At 35.2% G+C, this 19193-nt stretch overlaps 1 protein-coding gene across 1 annotated transcript; it reads left to right on the top strand.

Annotated features, from left to right (window-relative positions):
* The first annotated feature begins 6932 nt into the window (after positions 1 to 6932).
* On the top strand, positions 6933 to 18257 carry LOC143241716 (zinc finger protein basonuclin-2-like). The gene is made up of 3 exons (XM_076484943.1): positions 6933 to 7026; positions 8737 to 8972; positions 14570 to 18257. Exons 1-3 carry the CDS (start codon positions 6933 to 6935, stop codon positions 17294 to 17296), a joined length of 3057 nt encoding a protein of 1018 aa, XP_076341058.1. The 3' UTR covers positions 17297 to 18257.
* The last annotated feature ends 936 nt before the right edge of the window (positions 18258 to 19193 follow it).

Raw genomic sequence — 19193 nt, forward strand, 5'->3', positions numbered from 1 at the left:
AAGGATGTCCCTCCAGATCCTAACTGTAACCATCTGTTACTACTTATGTAATAATCCAGGACCTTTATACCCTGTTAAGGATGTCCCTTCCAGATCCTAACTATAACCACCTGTTACTACTTATGTAATAATCCAGGAGCTTATTAGCCTATCAAGGATGTCCCTTTCAGATCCTAACTATAACCACGTGTTACTACTTATGTAATAATCCAGGACCTTTATAGCCTATTAAGGATGTCCCTTCCAGATCATAACTATAACCACCTGTTACTACTTATGTAATAATTCATGAGCTTATTAGCCTATCAAGGATGTCCCTTCCAGATCCTAACTTTATCCACCTGTTACTACTTGTCTAAAATCTAGGAGCTTATTAGCCTATCAAGGATGTCCCTTCCAGATCATAACTATATCCATCTGTTACTACTTATGTAATAATCCAGTAGCTTATTAGTCTATCAATTATGACCCTTCCAGATCCTAACTATAACCACCTGTTACTACTTATGTAACAATCCAGGACCTTTATAGCCTCTCAAGGATGTCCCTTCCAGATCCTAACTATAACCACCTGTTACTACTTATGTAATAATCCAGGAGCTTATTAGCCTATCAAGGATGTCCCTTCCAGATCATATCTATAACCATCTGTTACTACTTATGTAATAATTCAGGAGCTTATTAGCCTATCAAGGATGTCCCTTCCAGATCATAACTATAACCACCTGTTACTACTTATGTAATAATTCAGGAGCTTATTAGCCTATCAAGGATGTCCCTTCCAGATCCTAACTATAACCACCTGTTACTACTTATGTAATAATCCAGGACCTTTATAGCCTATCAAGGATGTTTCTTCCAGATCGTAACTATAACCACCTGTTACTACTTATGTAATAATCCAGGACCTTTATAGCCTCTCAAGGATGTCCCTTCCAGATCCTAACTATAACCACCTGTTACTACTTATGTAATAATCCAGGAGCTTATTAGCCTATCAAGGATGTCCCTTCCAGTTCATAACTATAACCACCTGTTACTACTCTAATAATAATCCAGGAGCTTATTGGCCTATCAAGGATGTCCCTTCCAGATCATAACTATAACCACCTGTTACTACTTATGTAATAATCCAGGAGCTTATTAGCCTATCAAGGATGTCCCTTCCAGATCATAACTATAACCACCTGTTACTGCTTATGTAATAAACCAGGACCTTTATAGCCTATCAAGGATGTTCCTTCCAGATCCTAACTATAATCTCCTGTTACTACATATTTAATAATTTAGGAGCTTATTAGCCTATCAAGGATGTCCCTTCCAGATCATAACTATAACCACCTGTTACTACTTATGTAATAGTCCAGGACCTTTATAACCTATTAAGGATGTCCCTTCCAGATCTTAACTATAACCACCTCTTACTACTTATGTAATAAACCAGGACCTTTATAGCCTATTAAGGATGTTCCTTCCAGATCCTAACTATAACCACCTGTTACTACTTATGTAATAATCCTGGACCTATTTAGCCTCTCAAGGATGTCCCTTCCAGATCCTAACTATAACCACCTGTTACTACTTATGTAATAATTCAGGAGCTTATTAGCCTATCAAGGATGTGCATTCCAGATCCTAACTATAACCACCTGTTAATACTTATTTAATAATCCAGGACCTTTATAGCCTATTAAGGATGTTCCTTCCAGATCCTAACTATAACTACCTGTTACTACTTATGTAATAATCCAGGAGCTTATTAGCCTATCAGGGATGTCCCTTCCAGATTCTAACTATAACCACCTGTTACTACTTATGTAGTAACCCAGGACCTTTATAGCCTATTAAGGATGTCCCTTCCAGATCATAACTATAACCACCTGTTACTAGTTATGTAATAATCCAAGAACTTATTAGCCTATCAAGGATGTCCCTTCCAGATCATAACTATATCCACCTGTTACTACCTATGTAATAATCCAGGACCTTTATAGCCTATTAAGGATGTCCCTTCCAGATCATAACTATAACCACCTGTTACTACTTATGTAATAATTCATGAGCTTATTAGCCTATCAAGGATATCCCTTCCAGATCATAATTATAACCACCTGTTACTACTTATGTAATAATCCAGTCATTCAGTTAAACTTTCTGCCTCCACCAACCTTGAAGGCAGCCGATTCCAAAAGCCATCACCTATTTTTGAAAAGAAATACTGTCTTAACTGCAAATAACTTTAACCTCTCCTAAAGTTTAACTTGTAACTATTTGTCTTATTGTTTTTTGCTGCTAAACCATTGAATTTGTTTTATCAATACCATCAATAATCTTAAACACCTCACCCAAGTACCCTATAACCCTTCTTCTCTTAAAAAAAGAAAGAAGTTTAGATATTTTAGCCTCTCATTCATAGGACAATCCTACCATCTCAGGTGCCATCCTAGTGGCTCTTCGCTAAACCTTCTTCAACAATTCAATGTTCTTCTTGAGAAATGGAGCCCGAAACAGTACAAGTGATATATACAGTGAAGCAATAATATCCCTTGTCTTGGATGGTACAGAATATCCTATTTCTAGCTACTGTGTAGAAGACTTAACTGATATATTAATCACCATTTGTTATTATCATGGGAATTTTATATGAATGAACTATAACAGTTCCTTAGTGTCTTAGTTGATGGTGTTTACGTTTCCCACTTTGGATGCTCTGTGTGTTTTTAGTTTCCCACTTTGGATGCTCTGCGTGTTTTTAGTTTCCCACTTTGGATGCTCTGCGTGTTTATAGTTTCCCACTTTGGATGCTCTGCGGTCTTAAGGTTTTTTATTTAATGTTTCCATGGGTAGAGTTTTTATTATTATTTAACTTTACTTTCTTTAATAATATATCTTAAGGTTTATTTCTTTTAAAAGTGTTCCCGGTGATAACCGACTCTTGTTTCTGTTTCTTACCTCAAAATGTAATTATAGAACACATGTAGGTCCTGGTATCTAAGCTATTTATTGAAGGTTAAACAAGTGGTTAACAGCATACAAACGTGATAACTTGTTGTATCCAACATTGTGTTTCACACTATATGATAGATGGCGGCTGGATATTGCTCTAAAAGCATGGTATACAAGGCCACATACATGTACAACTCTGAGTAGCATGTATTAGTATAAGCTAGCTTTATGATGATGTAAGTGCTTAGTACAACGCTGAGTAGTATGTATTAGTACAAGCTAGCTTTATGATGATGTAAGTGCTTAGTACAACGCTGAGTAGTATGTGTTAGTAGTACAAGCTAGCTTTATGATGATGTAAGTGCTTATTGATGTCGGTTCATGTCTTGGATCCAATCTTGTAATTTAGTGAATGAGATATTTTATAGTATTCTGACATAGTAGTCAGAGTTATATCATTAGATCGAATAATAGTTTCAGTATAGTATTCTGACATATTAGTAATCAGAGGTATATCATAATAGTTTCAGTATAGTATTCTGACATATTAGTAATCAGAGGTATATCATAATAGTTTCAGTATAGTATTCTGACATATTAGTAATCAGAGTTGTATCATAATAGTTCAGTTTTGTATTCTGACATATTAGTAATCAGAGTTATATCATAATAGTTTCAGTATAGTATTCTGACATATTAGTAATCAGAGTTATATCATAATAGTTTCAGTATAGTATTCTGACATATTAGTAATCAGAGGTATATCATAATAGTTTCAGTATAGTATTCTGACATATTAGTAATCAGAGTTATATCATAATAGTTTCGGTATAGTATTCTGACATATTAGTAATCAGAGTTATATCATAATAGTTTCAGTATAGTATTCTGACATATTAGTAATCAGAGTTAAATCATAATAGTTTCAGTATAGTATTCTGACATATTAGTAATCAGAGGTATATCATAATAGTTTCAGTATAGTATTCTGACATATTAGTAATCAGAGTTATATCATAATAGTTTCAGTATAGTATTCTGACATATTAGTAATCAGAGTTATATCATAATAGTTTCAGTATAGTATTCTGACATATTAGTAATCAGAGTTAAATCATAATAGTTTCAGTATAGTATTCTGACATATTAGTAATCAGAGTTATATCATAATAGTTTCAGTATAGTATTCTGACATATTAGTAATCAGAGTTATATCATAATAGTTTCAGTATAGTATTCTGACATATTAGTAATCAGAGTTATATCATAATACTTTCACTATAGTATTCTGACATATTAGTAATCAGAGTTATATCATAATAGTTTCACTATAGTATTCTGACATATTAGTAATCAGAGTTATATCATAATAGTTTCACTATAGTATTCTGACATATTAGTAATCAGAGTTATATCATAATAGTTTCACTATAGTATTCTGACATATTAGTAATCAGAGTTATATCATAATAGTTTCACTATAGTATTCTGACATATTAGTAATCAGAGTTATATCATAATAGTTTCACTATAGTATTCTGACATATTAGTAATCAGAGTTATATGATAATAGTTTCACTATAGTATTCTGACATATTAGTAATCAGAGTTATATCATAATAGTTTCAGTTTTGTATTCTGACATATTAGTAATCAGATTTATATCATAATAGTTTCAGTATAGTATTCTGACATATTAGTAATCAGAGTTATATCATAATAGTTTCAGTATAGTATTTTGACATATTAGTAATCAGAGGTATATCATAATAGTTTCAGTATAGTATTCTGACATATTAGTAATCAGAGGTATATCATAATAGTTTCAGTATAGTATTCTGACATATTAGTAATCAGAGTTATATCATAATAGTTTCAGTATAGTATTCTGACATATTAGTAATCAGAGTTATATCATAATAGTTTCAGTATAGTATTTTGACATATTAGTAATCAGAGGTATATCATAATAGTTTCAGTATAGTATTCTGACATATTAGTAATCAGAGGTATATCATAATAGTTTCAGTATAGTATTCTGACATATTAGTAATCAGAGGTATATCATAATAGTTTCAGTATAGTATTCTGACATATTAGTAATCAGAGTTGTATCATAATAGTTCAGTTTTGTATTCTGACATATTAGTAATCAGAGTTATATCATAATAGTTTCAGTATAGTATTCTGACATATTAGTAATCAGAGTTATATCATAATAGTTTCACTATAGTATTCTGACATATCAGTAATCAGAGTTATATCATAATAGTTTCACTATAGTATTCTGACATATTAGTAATCAGAGTTATATCATAATAGTTTCACTATAGTATTCTGACATATTAGTAATCAGAGTTATATCATAATAGTTTCAGTATAGTATTCTGACATATTAGTAATCAGAGTTATATCATAATAGTTTCACTATAGTATTCTGACATATTAGTAATCAGAGTTAAATCATAATAGTTTCACTATAGTATTCTGACATATTAGTAATCAGAGTTATATCATAATAGTTTCACTATAGTATTCTGACATATTAGTAATCAGAGTTATATCATAATAGTTTCACTATAGTATTCTGACATATTAGTAATCAGAGTTATATCATAATAGTTTCACTATAGTATTCTGACATATTAGTAATCAGAGTTATATCATAATAGTTTCAGTATAGTATTCTGACATATTAGTAATCAGAGTTATATCATAATAGTTTCACTATAGTATTCTGACATATTAGTAATCAGAGTTATATCATAATAGTTTCACTATAGTGTTCTGACATATTAGTAATCAGAGTTATATCATAATAGTTTCACTATAGTATTCTGACATATTAGTAATCAGAGTTATATCATAATAGTTTCACTATAGTATTCTGACATATTAGTAATCAGAGTTATATCATAATAGTTTCACTATAGTATTCTGACATATTAGTAATCAGAGTTATATCATAATAGTTTCACTATAGTGTTCTGACATATTAGTAATCAGAGTTATATCATAATAGTTTCAGTATAGTATTCTGACATATTAGTAATCAGAGTTATATCATAATAGTTTCACTATAGTATTTTGACATATTAGTAATCAGAGGTATATCATAATAGTTTCAGTATAGTATTCTGACATATTAGTAATCAGAGGTATATCATAATAGTTTCAGTATAGTATTCTGACATATTAGTAATCAGAGTTATATCATAATAGTTTCATTATAGTATTCTGACATATTAGTAATCAGAGTTATATCATAATAGTTTCACTATAGTATTCTGACATATTAGTAATCAGAGTTAGATCATAATAGTTTCACTTCTGGAGTAAATACAACAATGTTAACAGAATCGTGTTACATACTTTGATGTTAACATGATCATTTATAGTACAATACTAAAGCACGAGCTGTTTAACTTTCAGACTTTTGTATCACAAGACTTAAAATGCTTTTTTAACCTCTTACGTTAGAAATCTGCCACTTAACATCTTATCCTATTATTATCTGGCTTTTCGCCTTCCAGAATTATTATGACATATATTTCTCTTTATCAAATGTTATTGTTCTGTGACGTAGGTTCCACTTACTTAATTCGAAGTTCCTATTTCTTGAAGTATATTTCTTTTGTCTTATCCTGAAAGCTTAATTTAAATTTTCGAAAAATGTTTGTTTGTTTTTCTGTCCAGTGTTTTTACTTTGTCCTTGACCTCTCAGGATTGTTTTTTATTGTTTCTGACACTCCACAAGTGTTTCGATGGTCATTTGCTTGTCTCTCGCTGTCGTGTGTAAGTAAATTGGAAAGTTAGCGATAATCCAACCAAACACGTAGTTAATGTTTTTGGCACTATTGTATATGTACTAAGCAAGATGCTGTAACTGTCATTAACGAAATATGTGCCAACAACACCATAACCACATCTTCTAAGTATTAAACCCCTCGGGCCAACTTTCGTTTGTTTCTTTTCTAACTGACGCCATGTTTGGAACTATCACTCTTCCACGAGGACCAAAAACACATCAGGGGCTCGCGCTTTTTTTATGCTTTCTTTATTACTCCACCTCCAACTGCAGTAGGTTAAATGTCCGCTGATTTTAAGTATCGTTTCTGAGAGGCTCATGAATATAGAACTGTATTAGTGTAAAGGTTCTAATCTCCCACATCAAGGCCACCGTTCTCAGAAGGACTATCCTTATATAATAGCACTACCTTATCACGACTACCTGAATGCCTCACAGTAGTCACGATTTTGCTCGAAGCTGGTTCATTCAGTCTCTAACACGAGTGTTGTCACCTTTGTTGCCGTGAAGAGTTGGTTCAAAACTCATTTCATTGTTGATTAGAGTCTGCAAGACTGGATCACTGGTCCTTCAACAGGGTGCACTAGTTAACGCCCACACCACTTTCTTGTAAGAGCATCCATCCTTAACAGCACGTGTCTCATACCAATCCGAGAAGCTTATATAATTGACAGTTGTATTTTATCTCGCCACGCATCTGTGGGAATACAGATGTTTTAAAATCACGAGCTGAGTTACAAAATCATGCTTGTCACGACTGCAACCTTATAGAGGAAGTTATATTCCTCATGTGTCTTAATCGAGTAATGACCGACTTTATTTAGCAATAAATTCCGTGTTAATTGTCGCCCATCAGTTGACATAATACAAAGCAGATATGTTTGTGCCACAGGTAGTTAGATTCATTTAGATATACATTCTGACAGTTGAAACAAAAGTAGAACAAATATTTATACATTAGACCAAAACATGGTATGAAATCTACTGGTTTCTTTGTTTAATACATATGTCTTTTAAAAGTTAGTTTCTGAAGTTATCAGTAAGATTACTTATGGAAAAGTTTAAAACGGTCTTCTTTGCGTTTTGGGTTATTCTAGAGAATCGAAAACTTGGTTTGATATATGAAGTGTATTGTATTCGGTTTTATCTAACTCTGACGTGTGAGCCCAGTTTTATATGTCTTAAGTGTTAACTATATTTTAACCATACATCGTTATTTAACACGTGTGTTAACTATATTTTAACCCTACATCGTTATTTAACACGTGTGTTAACTATATTTTAACCCTACATCGTTATTTAACACGTGTGTTAACTATATTTTAACCCTATATCGTTGTTTAACACTCACGTGTAAACTATATTTTAACCCTACATCGTTGTTTAACACGTGTGTTAACTATATTTTAACCATACATCGTTATTTAACACGTGTGTTAACTATATTTTAACCATACATTGTTATTTAACACGTGTGTTAACTGTATTTTAACCCTACATCGTTGTTTAACACGTGTGTTAACTATATTTTAACCCTACATCGTTGTTTAACACTCACGTGTAAACTATATTTTAACCCTACATCGTTGTTTAACACGTGTGTAAACTATATTTTAACCCTACATCGTTATTTAACACGTGTGTTAACTATATTTTAACCCTACATCGTCTGCAGTTTGTTTTCTTACTTATACATGTCAGTTCCACCTTCACGTCTTACGTTACATTTGTTCTTATTCAGTCTTTCTTCATATTCCTTTTGCCACTTTGTTTTCAGATATAAACAACTAAAAGTAGCAACTAATGAAGCGATATTATAGTATTACTGTTATAATATTTTTGAAATAACTGCTTTCTTTCTAATTGTTATGGTATTTAAAAACCAGTGTCGGCTATTTTGTCATAATCTTTATATAATGACTTAGGAGTACCCGATACGTCTTTGATTTCATTAACGAATACAAATATTTTTGTTTCTTTAGCTTTAGACAAACTCGGTTTTCGACATCTATACAACTGCCACCAGATGGAGCTGATTGAGACTTGTACTGCGTTTGATATCGCATCGTTAATATTATTTGGTACTCAGGCAATCCCGATTAGACTCAAAATTGTTCTCGATAGAATATTCAGTGTACTTCAACATGACGAAGTGCTGCGTGTGCTTCAGTGCTTTGGATGGACTTACGAAGACTATGTTCGGGGCTATATTGTTCAGGTAAGACTATTTATAGGTTCATTGTAGTGCTCTCTCTTACTGATTCTTCAACAATATATATTGTTCAGATAAGACTGTTTGTAGTGTTCTCTGTTACTGGTTGTTGAACAAAATATATTATTTAAGTAAGACTATATATAGGTTCATTGTAGTGTTGAACAAGATATATTGTTTATAACTAAACTAGTTTCAATGTTATAAAGTATCAGTTGTTTGTGCACGTTTAGTTCGCTTCGTTAACAATAAATCCAACCATTAATCATTTGAAGTTAGCTTCGTTAACAATAAACCCGACCATTGATGTAATTATTTTGCCTTTCATTTCAAAAATCAAACTAAGAGTCACAAAAAATTAGTTTGTCTTACGAATTAAGAAAGGTGAAATATGTGTTGGTAAGACTTTACGTCCCTGTTGGACGAAACTTGTCATATTCAACTGTCGGTGACGAGAATCCCCCTCTGTTCATCTCCGTGGTCACTTGGTAACAACCACAAAAATGTAAAAAGTGAATCACTCGGAGAATAATCAACAAGAAAGGAAGATTTCTTAGAAGATAGAAAAAAATATATACAAAAACGTGAGCAGTGGCTTGTTGTTCTGTTTACTAGTTTCTGTAACAAGTTGTCAGCGATTTACCTATGTCTAGTATCTAAACCACCAATATTAATTCTTTAATATTAGGTTCTACGACTTACTGTCTCAAACAAGCCTCTGTTTAATAAACACAGATTTGATCTTTCTGTTTCGGTTCATCTGTTGGATGAAATTCTTGTCATGTTTTATAAATTCGTTAGTAAAATGATGTTTTAATCTGTCACGAACGCAAGCATGCACCTGGCATATCTCCAATAAATAAAACACTTACTAGTTCTTGGTACATGCACGTGTTACTAACAGCCAGAAACGAGATGGAAAAGCAGTGATTATGTGTACAAAATAGAAGTAATATTACTCTGTACGTGAACCTTTTACACAACATGCTCTAAAAGTCATTTTCACTTCTGTGGCGAAAATATATATGAACGTTTGTCAGAAGAGACGCTCAAGATGGACTCGTTTGTGTATAACTTTGGATGCGTTTGTTGTTTACATGTAGAACTTGTGTGTAACTTTAGAGTTGTGGTTTGTTTCGAATTTCGCGCAAAGCTACACGAGATGTATCTGCGCTAGTCGCCCCGAATTTATCAGTGTAACACTAGAGAGAAGACATATAGTCATCACCACTCACCGCCAACTCTTGGGCTACTCTTCTACCAACGAATAGTGGGAATGGCCACACACATTATAGGGCGAGCATGTTTGATGTAATGGAGATTTGAACCCGCGACCCTTGGATTACGGGTCGAGTGTCTTAAGTACCTGTCCATGCCGGAACGCTTTGGAAGTGGTTGTTGATTAAATGTAGAACTTGTATGTAACTATGGATTCTCTAGAAGAGTTCAGGTTGCGCAGTGGCCACTGGAGTGTAAAAGTCTTTTATAAGGAGAAGCAGTGAAAACCATTTAATTTTCAACTTACGGCTATATCAAGATGTGAACAACACAAGATATTCAAACAGCTAATTTAAAATAACAACGTGTAACGTCATCAACAATGACAAGACATAAATATATAAGAATATAAAAGATGACTCGAGTAAACACTCAATCTTCATAGGTAAGTAATAACCTAGATAGAGTGACTGGAGTTGAAATCATTTACCTATTTTATAACAAAAGTAGGTGTCAAAATTGTCACGTTTACATAAATCCACCATTTAAGGTGGAACGTTATTCCTATTGGTTGAAGACTTCCCAGAACTACACGGACTTCCTGCCTAAAACTCAGTAACTTTTACTTTCAATGTTATTACTACAAGTGTGGTCACACCGTACTCGTCAATAAGTACACTTTTGTCAACCTCGCTCGTCACTGTAGCGTGATGTTCCACTCAACGATCTTTTACGGATCTCTCTGTCTCCTCGATATAGTTTCCGTTACAAACCCCACAACAGTAAATGTAAAGTTCTCATATTTCTTCAGAAGTCCCAGACTGTCTTCAGTTGTTATTCTGCTCAATATCGCTGGTTTTAAACGTTGAATCCGCTAAATCAGATTATTACCTGGTTTGTCTGTACGCGTGATTTTCTTCAGACGGTATTATTGACCCTAGGACGGGTCAAGGACAACAACCGGCGGACAAAAGGTACGAGCAATCGAAATTATTAAAAGAAAACTTGAAAGTTTGTAGAATGGACGGCAACTGCCTGTTGTGGAGTCACAAATGTAGAGAACAACGTTTTTCTGTCTTCAGGTCATTCGTCTTAATCAGGACTAAACTATGAAAACAAAGACAACTTAAATGTAGTTTAAAGGATGGTTGTCTGGAGTTACAAAAAGAACTATTTAGAATATTCATTTATTAATTATTTAATAATGAATTTACTAACAACCAATGTTATATAATATTAACCTATGCAAAATGAAGCCTGTACCTTTATGTAATAACACATAAATAATGTTTTAAATCATGAATGGTCAACACATTTTGTGACAAGTGTTTGCATATAGAACTAGTAAAAGATGATAGGAATATGTTATTTTCTTCCTGATTTCTGTTTGACATAAATGTGAACATTTTGTTAACCAATCTTTTGAGATGAACATTTGATTTTCAGTATCCAGGAAATTTACCATGACCTCCATTAAATCACCAGGTTTGTTACAAACACGTGAAATCCTCTTTAATTGGCTAAAAGCAGTCGCAGTTTTTGAGGATTTTTTTTTTATATATACGTTACTTTACCATCCAGCACAGTCATAGAAGTGTTTGGAGGTTGGAAGTGCTCACTAGATGGACAATACGAAAATAAAACTGATATCATCGTGAACCTAGTTCAGAAACTCGTGTAAACGAATCGAGCTGTTCAAACCATTATTCCAAGTTCCGTGAATATCGCCATAAAACACAGCCAGAGGGGAGAATACCGATCTCCGACCAGTCGTGCGTTTCTTCACTCTCAATACCATGTATGAAAGTTACAGCCACCGCTATTACCGGGTCTTAGGTGTGACGATAACTTTGTGACCAAATTTGAGAACATTATTACATAAAACCAAATTCACGAGTCAGCGCGTATGAGATAGAGAAACCACCTGCTCTTATGTTGTTCATGTCAGTTTCCTCATGGGTTAGAACGGATGTAGAGTACATAATGATATAATGTATCATGGCTGGAAATTAGTTCATTAATCAAACTCAACTTATGGATGGAACAGACTGTAATATAAGGTGGATAATCTAGCTGGTGGACGAAACAGACTGTAATATAAGGTGGATAATCTAGCTGGTGGACGAAACAGACTGTAATATAAGGTGGATAATCTAGCTGGTGGATGGAACAGACTGTAATATAAGGTGGATAATCTAGCTGGCGGATGGAACAGACTGTAATATAAGGTGGATAATCTAGCTTGTGAACGGAACAGACTGTAATTTCAGGTGGATAATCTAGCTTGTGGATGGAACAGACTGTAATTTCAGGTGGATAATCTAGCTTGTGGATGGAACAGACTGTAGTATAAGGTGGATAATCTAGCTTGTGGATGGAACAGACTGTAGTATAAGGTGGATAATCTAGCTTGTGGGCGGAACAGACTGTAATATAAGGTGGATAATCTAGCTTGTGGATGGAACAGACTGTAGTATAAGGTGGATAATCTAGCTGGTGGATGGAACAGACTGTCGTATAAGGTGGATAATCTAGCTTGTGGATGGAACAGACTGTAGTATAAGGTGGATAATCTAGCTTGTGGATGGAACAGACTGTAGTATAAGGTGGATAATCTAGCTGGTGGATGGAACAGACTGTAATATAAGGTGGATAATCTAGCTTTGGATGGAACAGACTGTAGTATAAGGTGGATAATCTAGCTTGTGGATGGAACAGACTGTAGTATAAGGTGGATAATCTAGCTGGTGGATGGAACAGACTGTAGTATAAGGTGGATAATCTAGCTGGTGGATGGAACAGACTGTAATATAAGGTGGATAATCTAGCTTGTGGATGGAACAGACTGTAGTATAAGGTGGATAATCTAGCTGGTGGATGGAACAGACTGTAGTATAAGGTGGATAATCTAGCTGGTGGATGGAACAGACTGTAGTATAAGGTGGATAATCTAGCTGGTGGATGGAACAGACTGTAATATAAGGTGGATAATCCAGCTGGTGGATGGAACAGACTGTAATATAAGGTGGATAATCTAGCTGGTGGATGGAACAGACTGTAATATAAGGTGGATAATCCAGCTGGTGGATGGAACAGACTGTAATATAAGGTGGATAATCTAGCTTGTGGATGGAACAGACTGTAGTATAAGGTGGATAATCTAGCTTGTGGATGGAACAGACTGTAGTATAAGGTGGATAATCTAGCTTGTGGATGGAACAGACTGTAGTATAAGGTGGATAACCTTCCTTTGACAAATAATTTGTGTAAATCAAAAGCTGAGACAGGAAGTCTAACTGATTGGTTGGAATGAAACATAATACTACACAGTGGACTATCTGTTTCTGGTAGTATCAGTCCGTAGACATATAATTGTGCGACTGGGCATTACGTCAAGAGTAGCGAACATTGAAGGTGTTTACAACACCTGGCTGTTCTATAATATATCACTAGTAACGACCATTGAAGGTGTTTACAACACCTGGCTGTTCTGAAATATATAACTAGTAACGAACATTGAAGGTGTTTACAACACCTGGCTGTTCTGTAATATATCACTAGTAACGACCATTGAAGGTATTTACAACACCTGGCTGTTCTGTAATATATCGCTAGTAACGACCATTGAAGGTGTTTACAACACCTGGCTGTTCTATAATATATCGCTAGTAACGACCATTGAAGGTGTTTACAACACCTGGCTGTTCTATAATATATCACTTGTATAAACCCTGATTTTTTTTTATTTGTTTCATCACAGAGCTGTTATAATTTTGATCCCTATAGAACTGACACCTGATAGTATGACCATTGTGTGGTCTTCCACGGTATGTTCTTCAAGAGAAACATTTAAAGAAAGAAACTATGGAAAATATTTTTTTGTTTTGGAAATTCACACAAAGCTACTCGAGGGCTATCTGCGCTAGCTGTCCCTAATTTAGCAGTGTAAGACTAGATGGAAGGTAGCTAGTCATCACCACCCACCGCCAACTCTTGGCCACCCTTTACCAACGAATAGTGGGATTGGCTGTTACATTATAACGCCCCCACGGCTGAAAAGGCGAGCATGTTTGGTGTGGCGGGGATGCGAACCCGCGACCCTCAGATTACGAGTCGCACGTCTTGACCCATCTTGCCACCAGGCAATGGAAAGTCTGATTTCAAAATGTTGAATCTTTAACGGACGTGAACACCAAGGAAAGACGGATAGTTAAACACTCATTCAAGTTTGTTCTCCGTCGCTGGTTTTATACGTGACAATTATACATGGGTACTTTCTAAATCTAACATTAAATTCAACTTTAACCAGAATCTCTGTTAAAATTACACGTTTTTTAAAACAAACGATTTGTTTTACGAACCATAATATACTTTTTGTTTCTCAGGATGTGACTGGAAATGTCCTGGAAACATGGACACTGGCCACTCAAGAAGAGGAACAATTGATTCTCCAGCAGTTCCTGCGTTTTGGAGAAACTAAACGTATCGCTAATCATTTACTGTTCTTGGAGCACCATAACAAACCTGATGAAATCCTAAAGGCAGAATCTAACATTCGTAGATTTATCGAGAGGACTAACAGAGTAGCCAGAATAGACCTAGCAAATGAAGAGATGGCCAACGAACTAGTCAGAGCAGACATAGAAAGTGAAGAGATGGCCAACAAAGTAGCCAGAGAAGACACAATAGAACAACAACAGGAGCTGTCTAACTTGTCAACCGCACCTCCATCCTGTCATCCATCTTACAGAGAGCCTCTTAGTAGCTGGTCCACTCGTTGTCAACCATCCTCTACTGTCTCTCCTCTAAACTATGCCAGCCATCTACCTCTAAACAAGCTTCAACCATACGACTTGAGAAAACAGAAGTCTAGTCAAGAACTCCATTATTCTAGTAGTGTTCTTTGTCCATCCCGGATAACATCGGTTTCGGATGCACAAAGTTTCAATAGTTGTGTCACTACTGCTCAATCTGACTACACCAATACTACTACCATCATTAACTCCTATTTCAACATCACAGATGGCGGGCCTGATGAAAATAACAAGATAACAATGAATAAAAGTCAAATAGGAACCTATATTTCTAATTCAAGTTACACTTCTAAAAAAGCGAAGAACCTACGCAAAACAAACAACCCTGTAAAGAAATGCTGGTATCCATTAGAACTACGTATTTTAAACTCTAAACAACCCACCGGAAAGAAAAGGGTACAATGTCTCGGATGTTTTAAAACTTTTTGTGATAAAGGTGCTCTTAAAATTCATTTTAGTGCCGTACATCTTAGAGAAATGCACAAGTGCACTGTAGAAGGATGTCACATGATGTTCAGCTCAAGACGAAGCCGGAACCGCCATAGTGCCAATCCTAACCCTAAACTTCACATTCCAACATTTAAAAGAAAGATTAATCCTCATGACGGACGAATAGCCAATCCTTACCCTGCCCTTCCTTCAAGTGTCAAAGTGATGAAGAATGACATGTCACTTAGCTTCGGTTCTGGTGTTGAACCAGACAGAGACTCCATGGATTTCGGGAATTATTCTCAGTTGCCATTTGATAATGATATCACAAAAGATGTTTCAATATCATTTGAACCTTTAAAATCAACTAGCGAACAAACTGGAAATAGTTTTCACGCTAAGAACCATAGCTCAGAAGAAAATGTACATCAAACTAACCCTAGCTCTAAAAGTACAAATCTGTTCACTAAACTAAACTCCTCAACCAATAACAGAGGTGTGCGTAAAAGAAAAAGTTTCAAACCAACTAAGTGTGCTGTTACAAGTAGTAACGAGATACAATACCTGCCAACTGGAGAGACCTCTAGCGATACTTTCATGAACCAAGGTGAGGAAAATGACGTCATCGATCTTTTCGAAGATGACTGTTCAAAAGTATGTGAAGATTTGAAGTTGATGATAGAAGTAAAAGAAGAAAAGAGTTTTGAAGAAGAACCACTGGTGAGCAATAAACAGGATAAATCTGGAACTCCGCTCCACTATCTTGAGAACTTTTCCATGAATGTTTACTCTGGAAAAGTGAAAACTCCAGTACAGAGTCTCATGAGTAACCATTTATCCAGATCTACTGGTAATGCGTTCCATGCTCCAGATCTAGGTGTGTCAGAAGACGCTTGTGGAACAAATAAAGACGATACTTCTTCTCCGCAGGGGCTAAGTTCCACTGACCAGAACTCAAATCCCAGTAATGACCAGAACTTTTCTCTCACTGTGGACAGTGGCATCCCAATGGACAAAGAAAACCCAAGACGGTGCGTTACGTGTGGCAAGGTATTCCAGAACCACTTTGGTGTTAAAATACATTATCAAAATGTCCACCTCAAACTCATGCATCAGTGTACAATGGGAGGCTGTAACGCTTCTTTCCCGTCCAAGCGTAGTCGAGACAGACACAGTGCCAACTTAACTCTCCACAAGAAGTTATTGTCCACCAACTCTGGAGTCTTGGAAATAACCAGTAGATATCCTTACCAAGTCGGTGCTTTGAGAGACGACTTAATCTCTCGTCTCTACGACCCCGAGGCGTATGTAGACTTCTATCAAGGAAGAATTCGTACTTGTAGACCAAAGGGTGTGGGCGCTGATACTATGTTTACCCGTCACCTCGGATCGTTGGATCCTTTAAGTCATGCCTTACCCTTAAACCCAGTACTATTACCCTCTATCAGTACCTCTTCCCTCCCAGAATGGGTTACCGGACGGATAGATATAAACATTGGAGAGAGTCCATTTATTTCACCTTCTGGTCGACACACGAATACTACACCACCAAAGGAAAACCAAATAAATCGTTGTGCACCTGAAATTACACCACCAAAAAAAAACCAAATAAATCGCTGTAGACCTGTTACATCAGACGAGATTCTTCTAACCAAATCGGAAGGGCAGTACACGTGTAAATTTTGCGAGACGAAATTAGAAGAGGGTGAACAGATGAAGAGTCATTATGAAACATTGCATGTGGAGGAACTTCTGTGTTCTGGAGTTGGTTGTGACAAAGCATACCTCACGAAGGGGCCATGGAACTTCCACAGTCACCAAGATAGGGGTCCTTCTGTAACGCAAACAACCATTTCAAGTGTTACATAGCTTTACTCTGTAACAACTATTTCAGGTGTTACTTAGCTTATCACTTAGCAATAATCTCAAGTAGTATATATTTCATCATGTAGCAACCATCTCAAAGTGTTACGTAGTCCGTTTCTAAACGAACAAATTAGTCGCTCATTGAAATGAATATTTTAATACATTGTGTAATGAAATATATAATAACTGAACATCTGCTAGAATTATCTGTTTAACCTTTCAACTGGTGATGTAAATAAGACAGAAATCGAACACTTCAATAGTTCTCAACTTCTAATCTGTTGTACAAATGTTTCGGTCCAAAAGACGTAATATATCACCTTCATTTCTATGTCGTGTTATTGTCTTTATCTAGGCCTTACCTGCGACGAAACAATGATCAAAATCATGTATTAAACTAATAATATGGGATCTGCGAATGAGATGTCACTTGAGTTTCAGTAAAACTAAGTTACACTGGAAATATTGTGAGCAACACAGACATGCATAGAGTTTGAAGACTGGATGGAAAACCTATATCTGAGTTCATTCCAATTTGATAAATATTTAATATCTGTATTTTTAAACGTGCTTTCTTAATTTTCTTAGATACAAATAAATACATGATACATACGGGTATTTAAGTACACCTTGGGGTCAGTAGAAAAAAGTATGGAAGTAGCCGCCGTAGACAGTGTGGACAAAGGTCAGCTATGGACAGACATCACGGATCAACAAAAAACAACCAGATGCAACTATAGTGCTTTATTCAATATGTAACATCAGTGTTAAGTACATTATATATATCTTAATTAAAACGTTATTAATTTATATATTCGTAGTTTTCATTTACGAAAAATGTGGAATGTACCGAGTGGAAGAAAGAAATGTCTTTCATAACATGTGTACATGATTTATCTCTGGTTGAGAATCGTGTGATTGTTATGAAAACTCAATATTAAAATAGAATTTTTAAACCAAGAAAGTTGTGTGTGTGTTTTATATACGAAAACAACCGACAGTTTTGTTTTCCCATTTCTTTCACTTTGTTTCATACAGAACATAACATCGGTACACCACAGTTTGTACAGTGTACTTTGTTATGCTTCATACAGAACATAACATCGGTACACCACAGTTTGTACAGTGTACTTTGTTATGCTTCATACAGAACATAACATCGGTACACCACAGTTTGTACAGTGTAGTTTGTTATGCTTCATACAGAACATAACATCGGTACACCACAATTTGTACAGTGTACTTTGTTATGCTTCATATAGAACATAACATCGGTACACCACAGTTTGTACAGTGTACTTTCTTATGCTTCATACAGAACATAACATCGGTACACCACAATTTGTACAGTGTACTTTGTTATGCTTCATACAGAACACAACATCGGTACACCACAGTTTGTACAGTGTACTTTGTTATGCTTCATACAGAACACAACATCGGTACACCACAGTTTGTACAGTGTACTTTGTTATGCTTCATACAGAACATAACATCGATACACCACAATTTGTACAGTGTACTTTGTTATGCTTCATACAGAACACAACATCGGTACACCACAGTTTGTACAGTGTACTTTGTTATGCTTCATACAGAACACAACATCGGTACACCATAGTTTGTACAGTGTACTTTGTTATGCTTCATACAAAACACAACATCGGTGCACCACAATTTGTACAGTGTACTTTGTTATGCTTCATACAGAACATAACATCGGTACACCACAATTTGTACAGTGTACTTTGTTATGCTTCATACAGAACATAACATCGGTACACCACAATTTGTACAGTGTACTTTGTTATGCTTCATACAGAACACAACATCGGTACACCACAATTTGTACAGTGTACTTTGTTATGCTTCATACAGAACACAACATCGGTGCACCACA

This window comes from Tachypleus tridentatus, unplaced genomic scaffold (genome assembly GCF_004210375.1).
Source record: "Tachypleus tridentatus isolate NWPU-2018 unplaced genomic scaffold, ASM421037v1 Hic_cluster_1, whole genome shotgun sequence".
NCBI lineage: Eukaryota > Metazoa > Arthropoda > Merostomata > Xiphosura > Limulidae > Tachypleus > Tachypleus tridentatus.

Coding starts and splice junctions, on each gene's coding strand:
- LOC143241716 (XM_076484943.1), top strand. CDS start 6,933: ATGTTTGGAACTATCACTCTTCCACGAGGACCAAAAACACATCAGGGG. Junction 7,027..8,736: donor TTACTCCACCTCCAACTGCA/GTAGGTTAAATG, acceptor TTGTTTCTTTAG/CTTTAGACAAACTCGGTTTT. Junction 8,973..14,569: donor TTCGGGGCTATATTGTTCAG/GTAAGACTATTT, acceptor TTTGTTTCTCAG/GATGTGACTGGAAATGTCCT.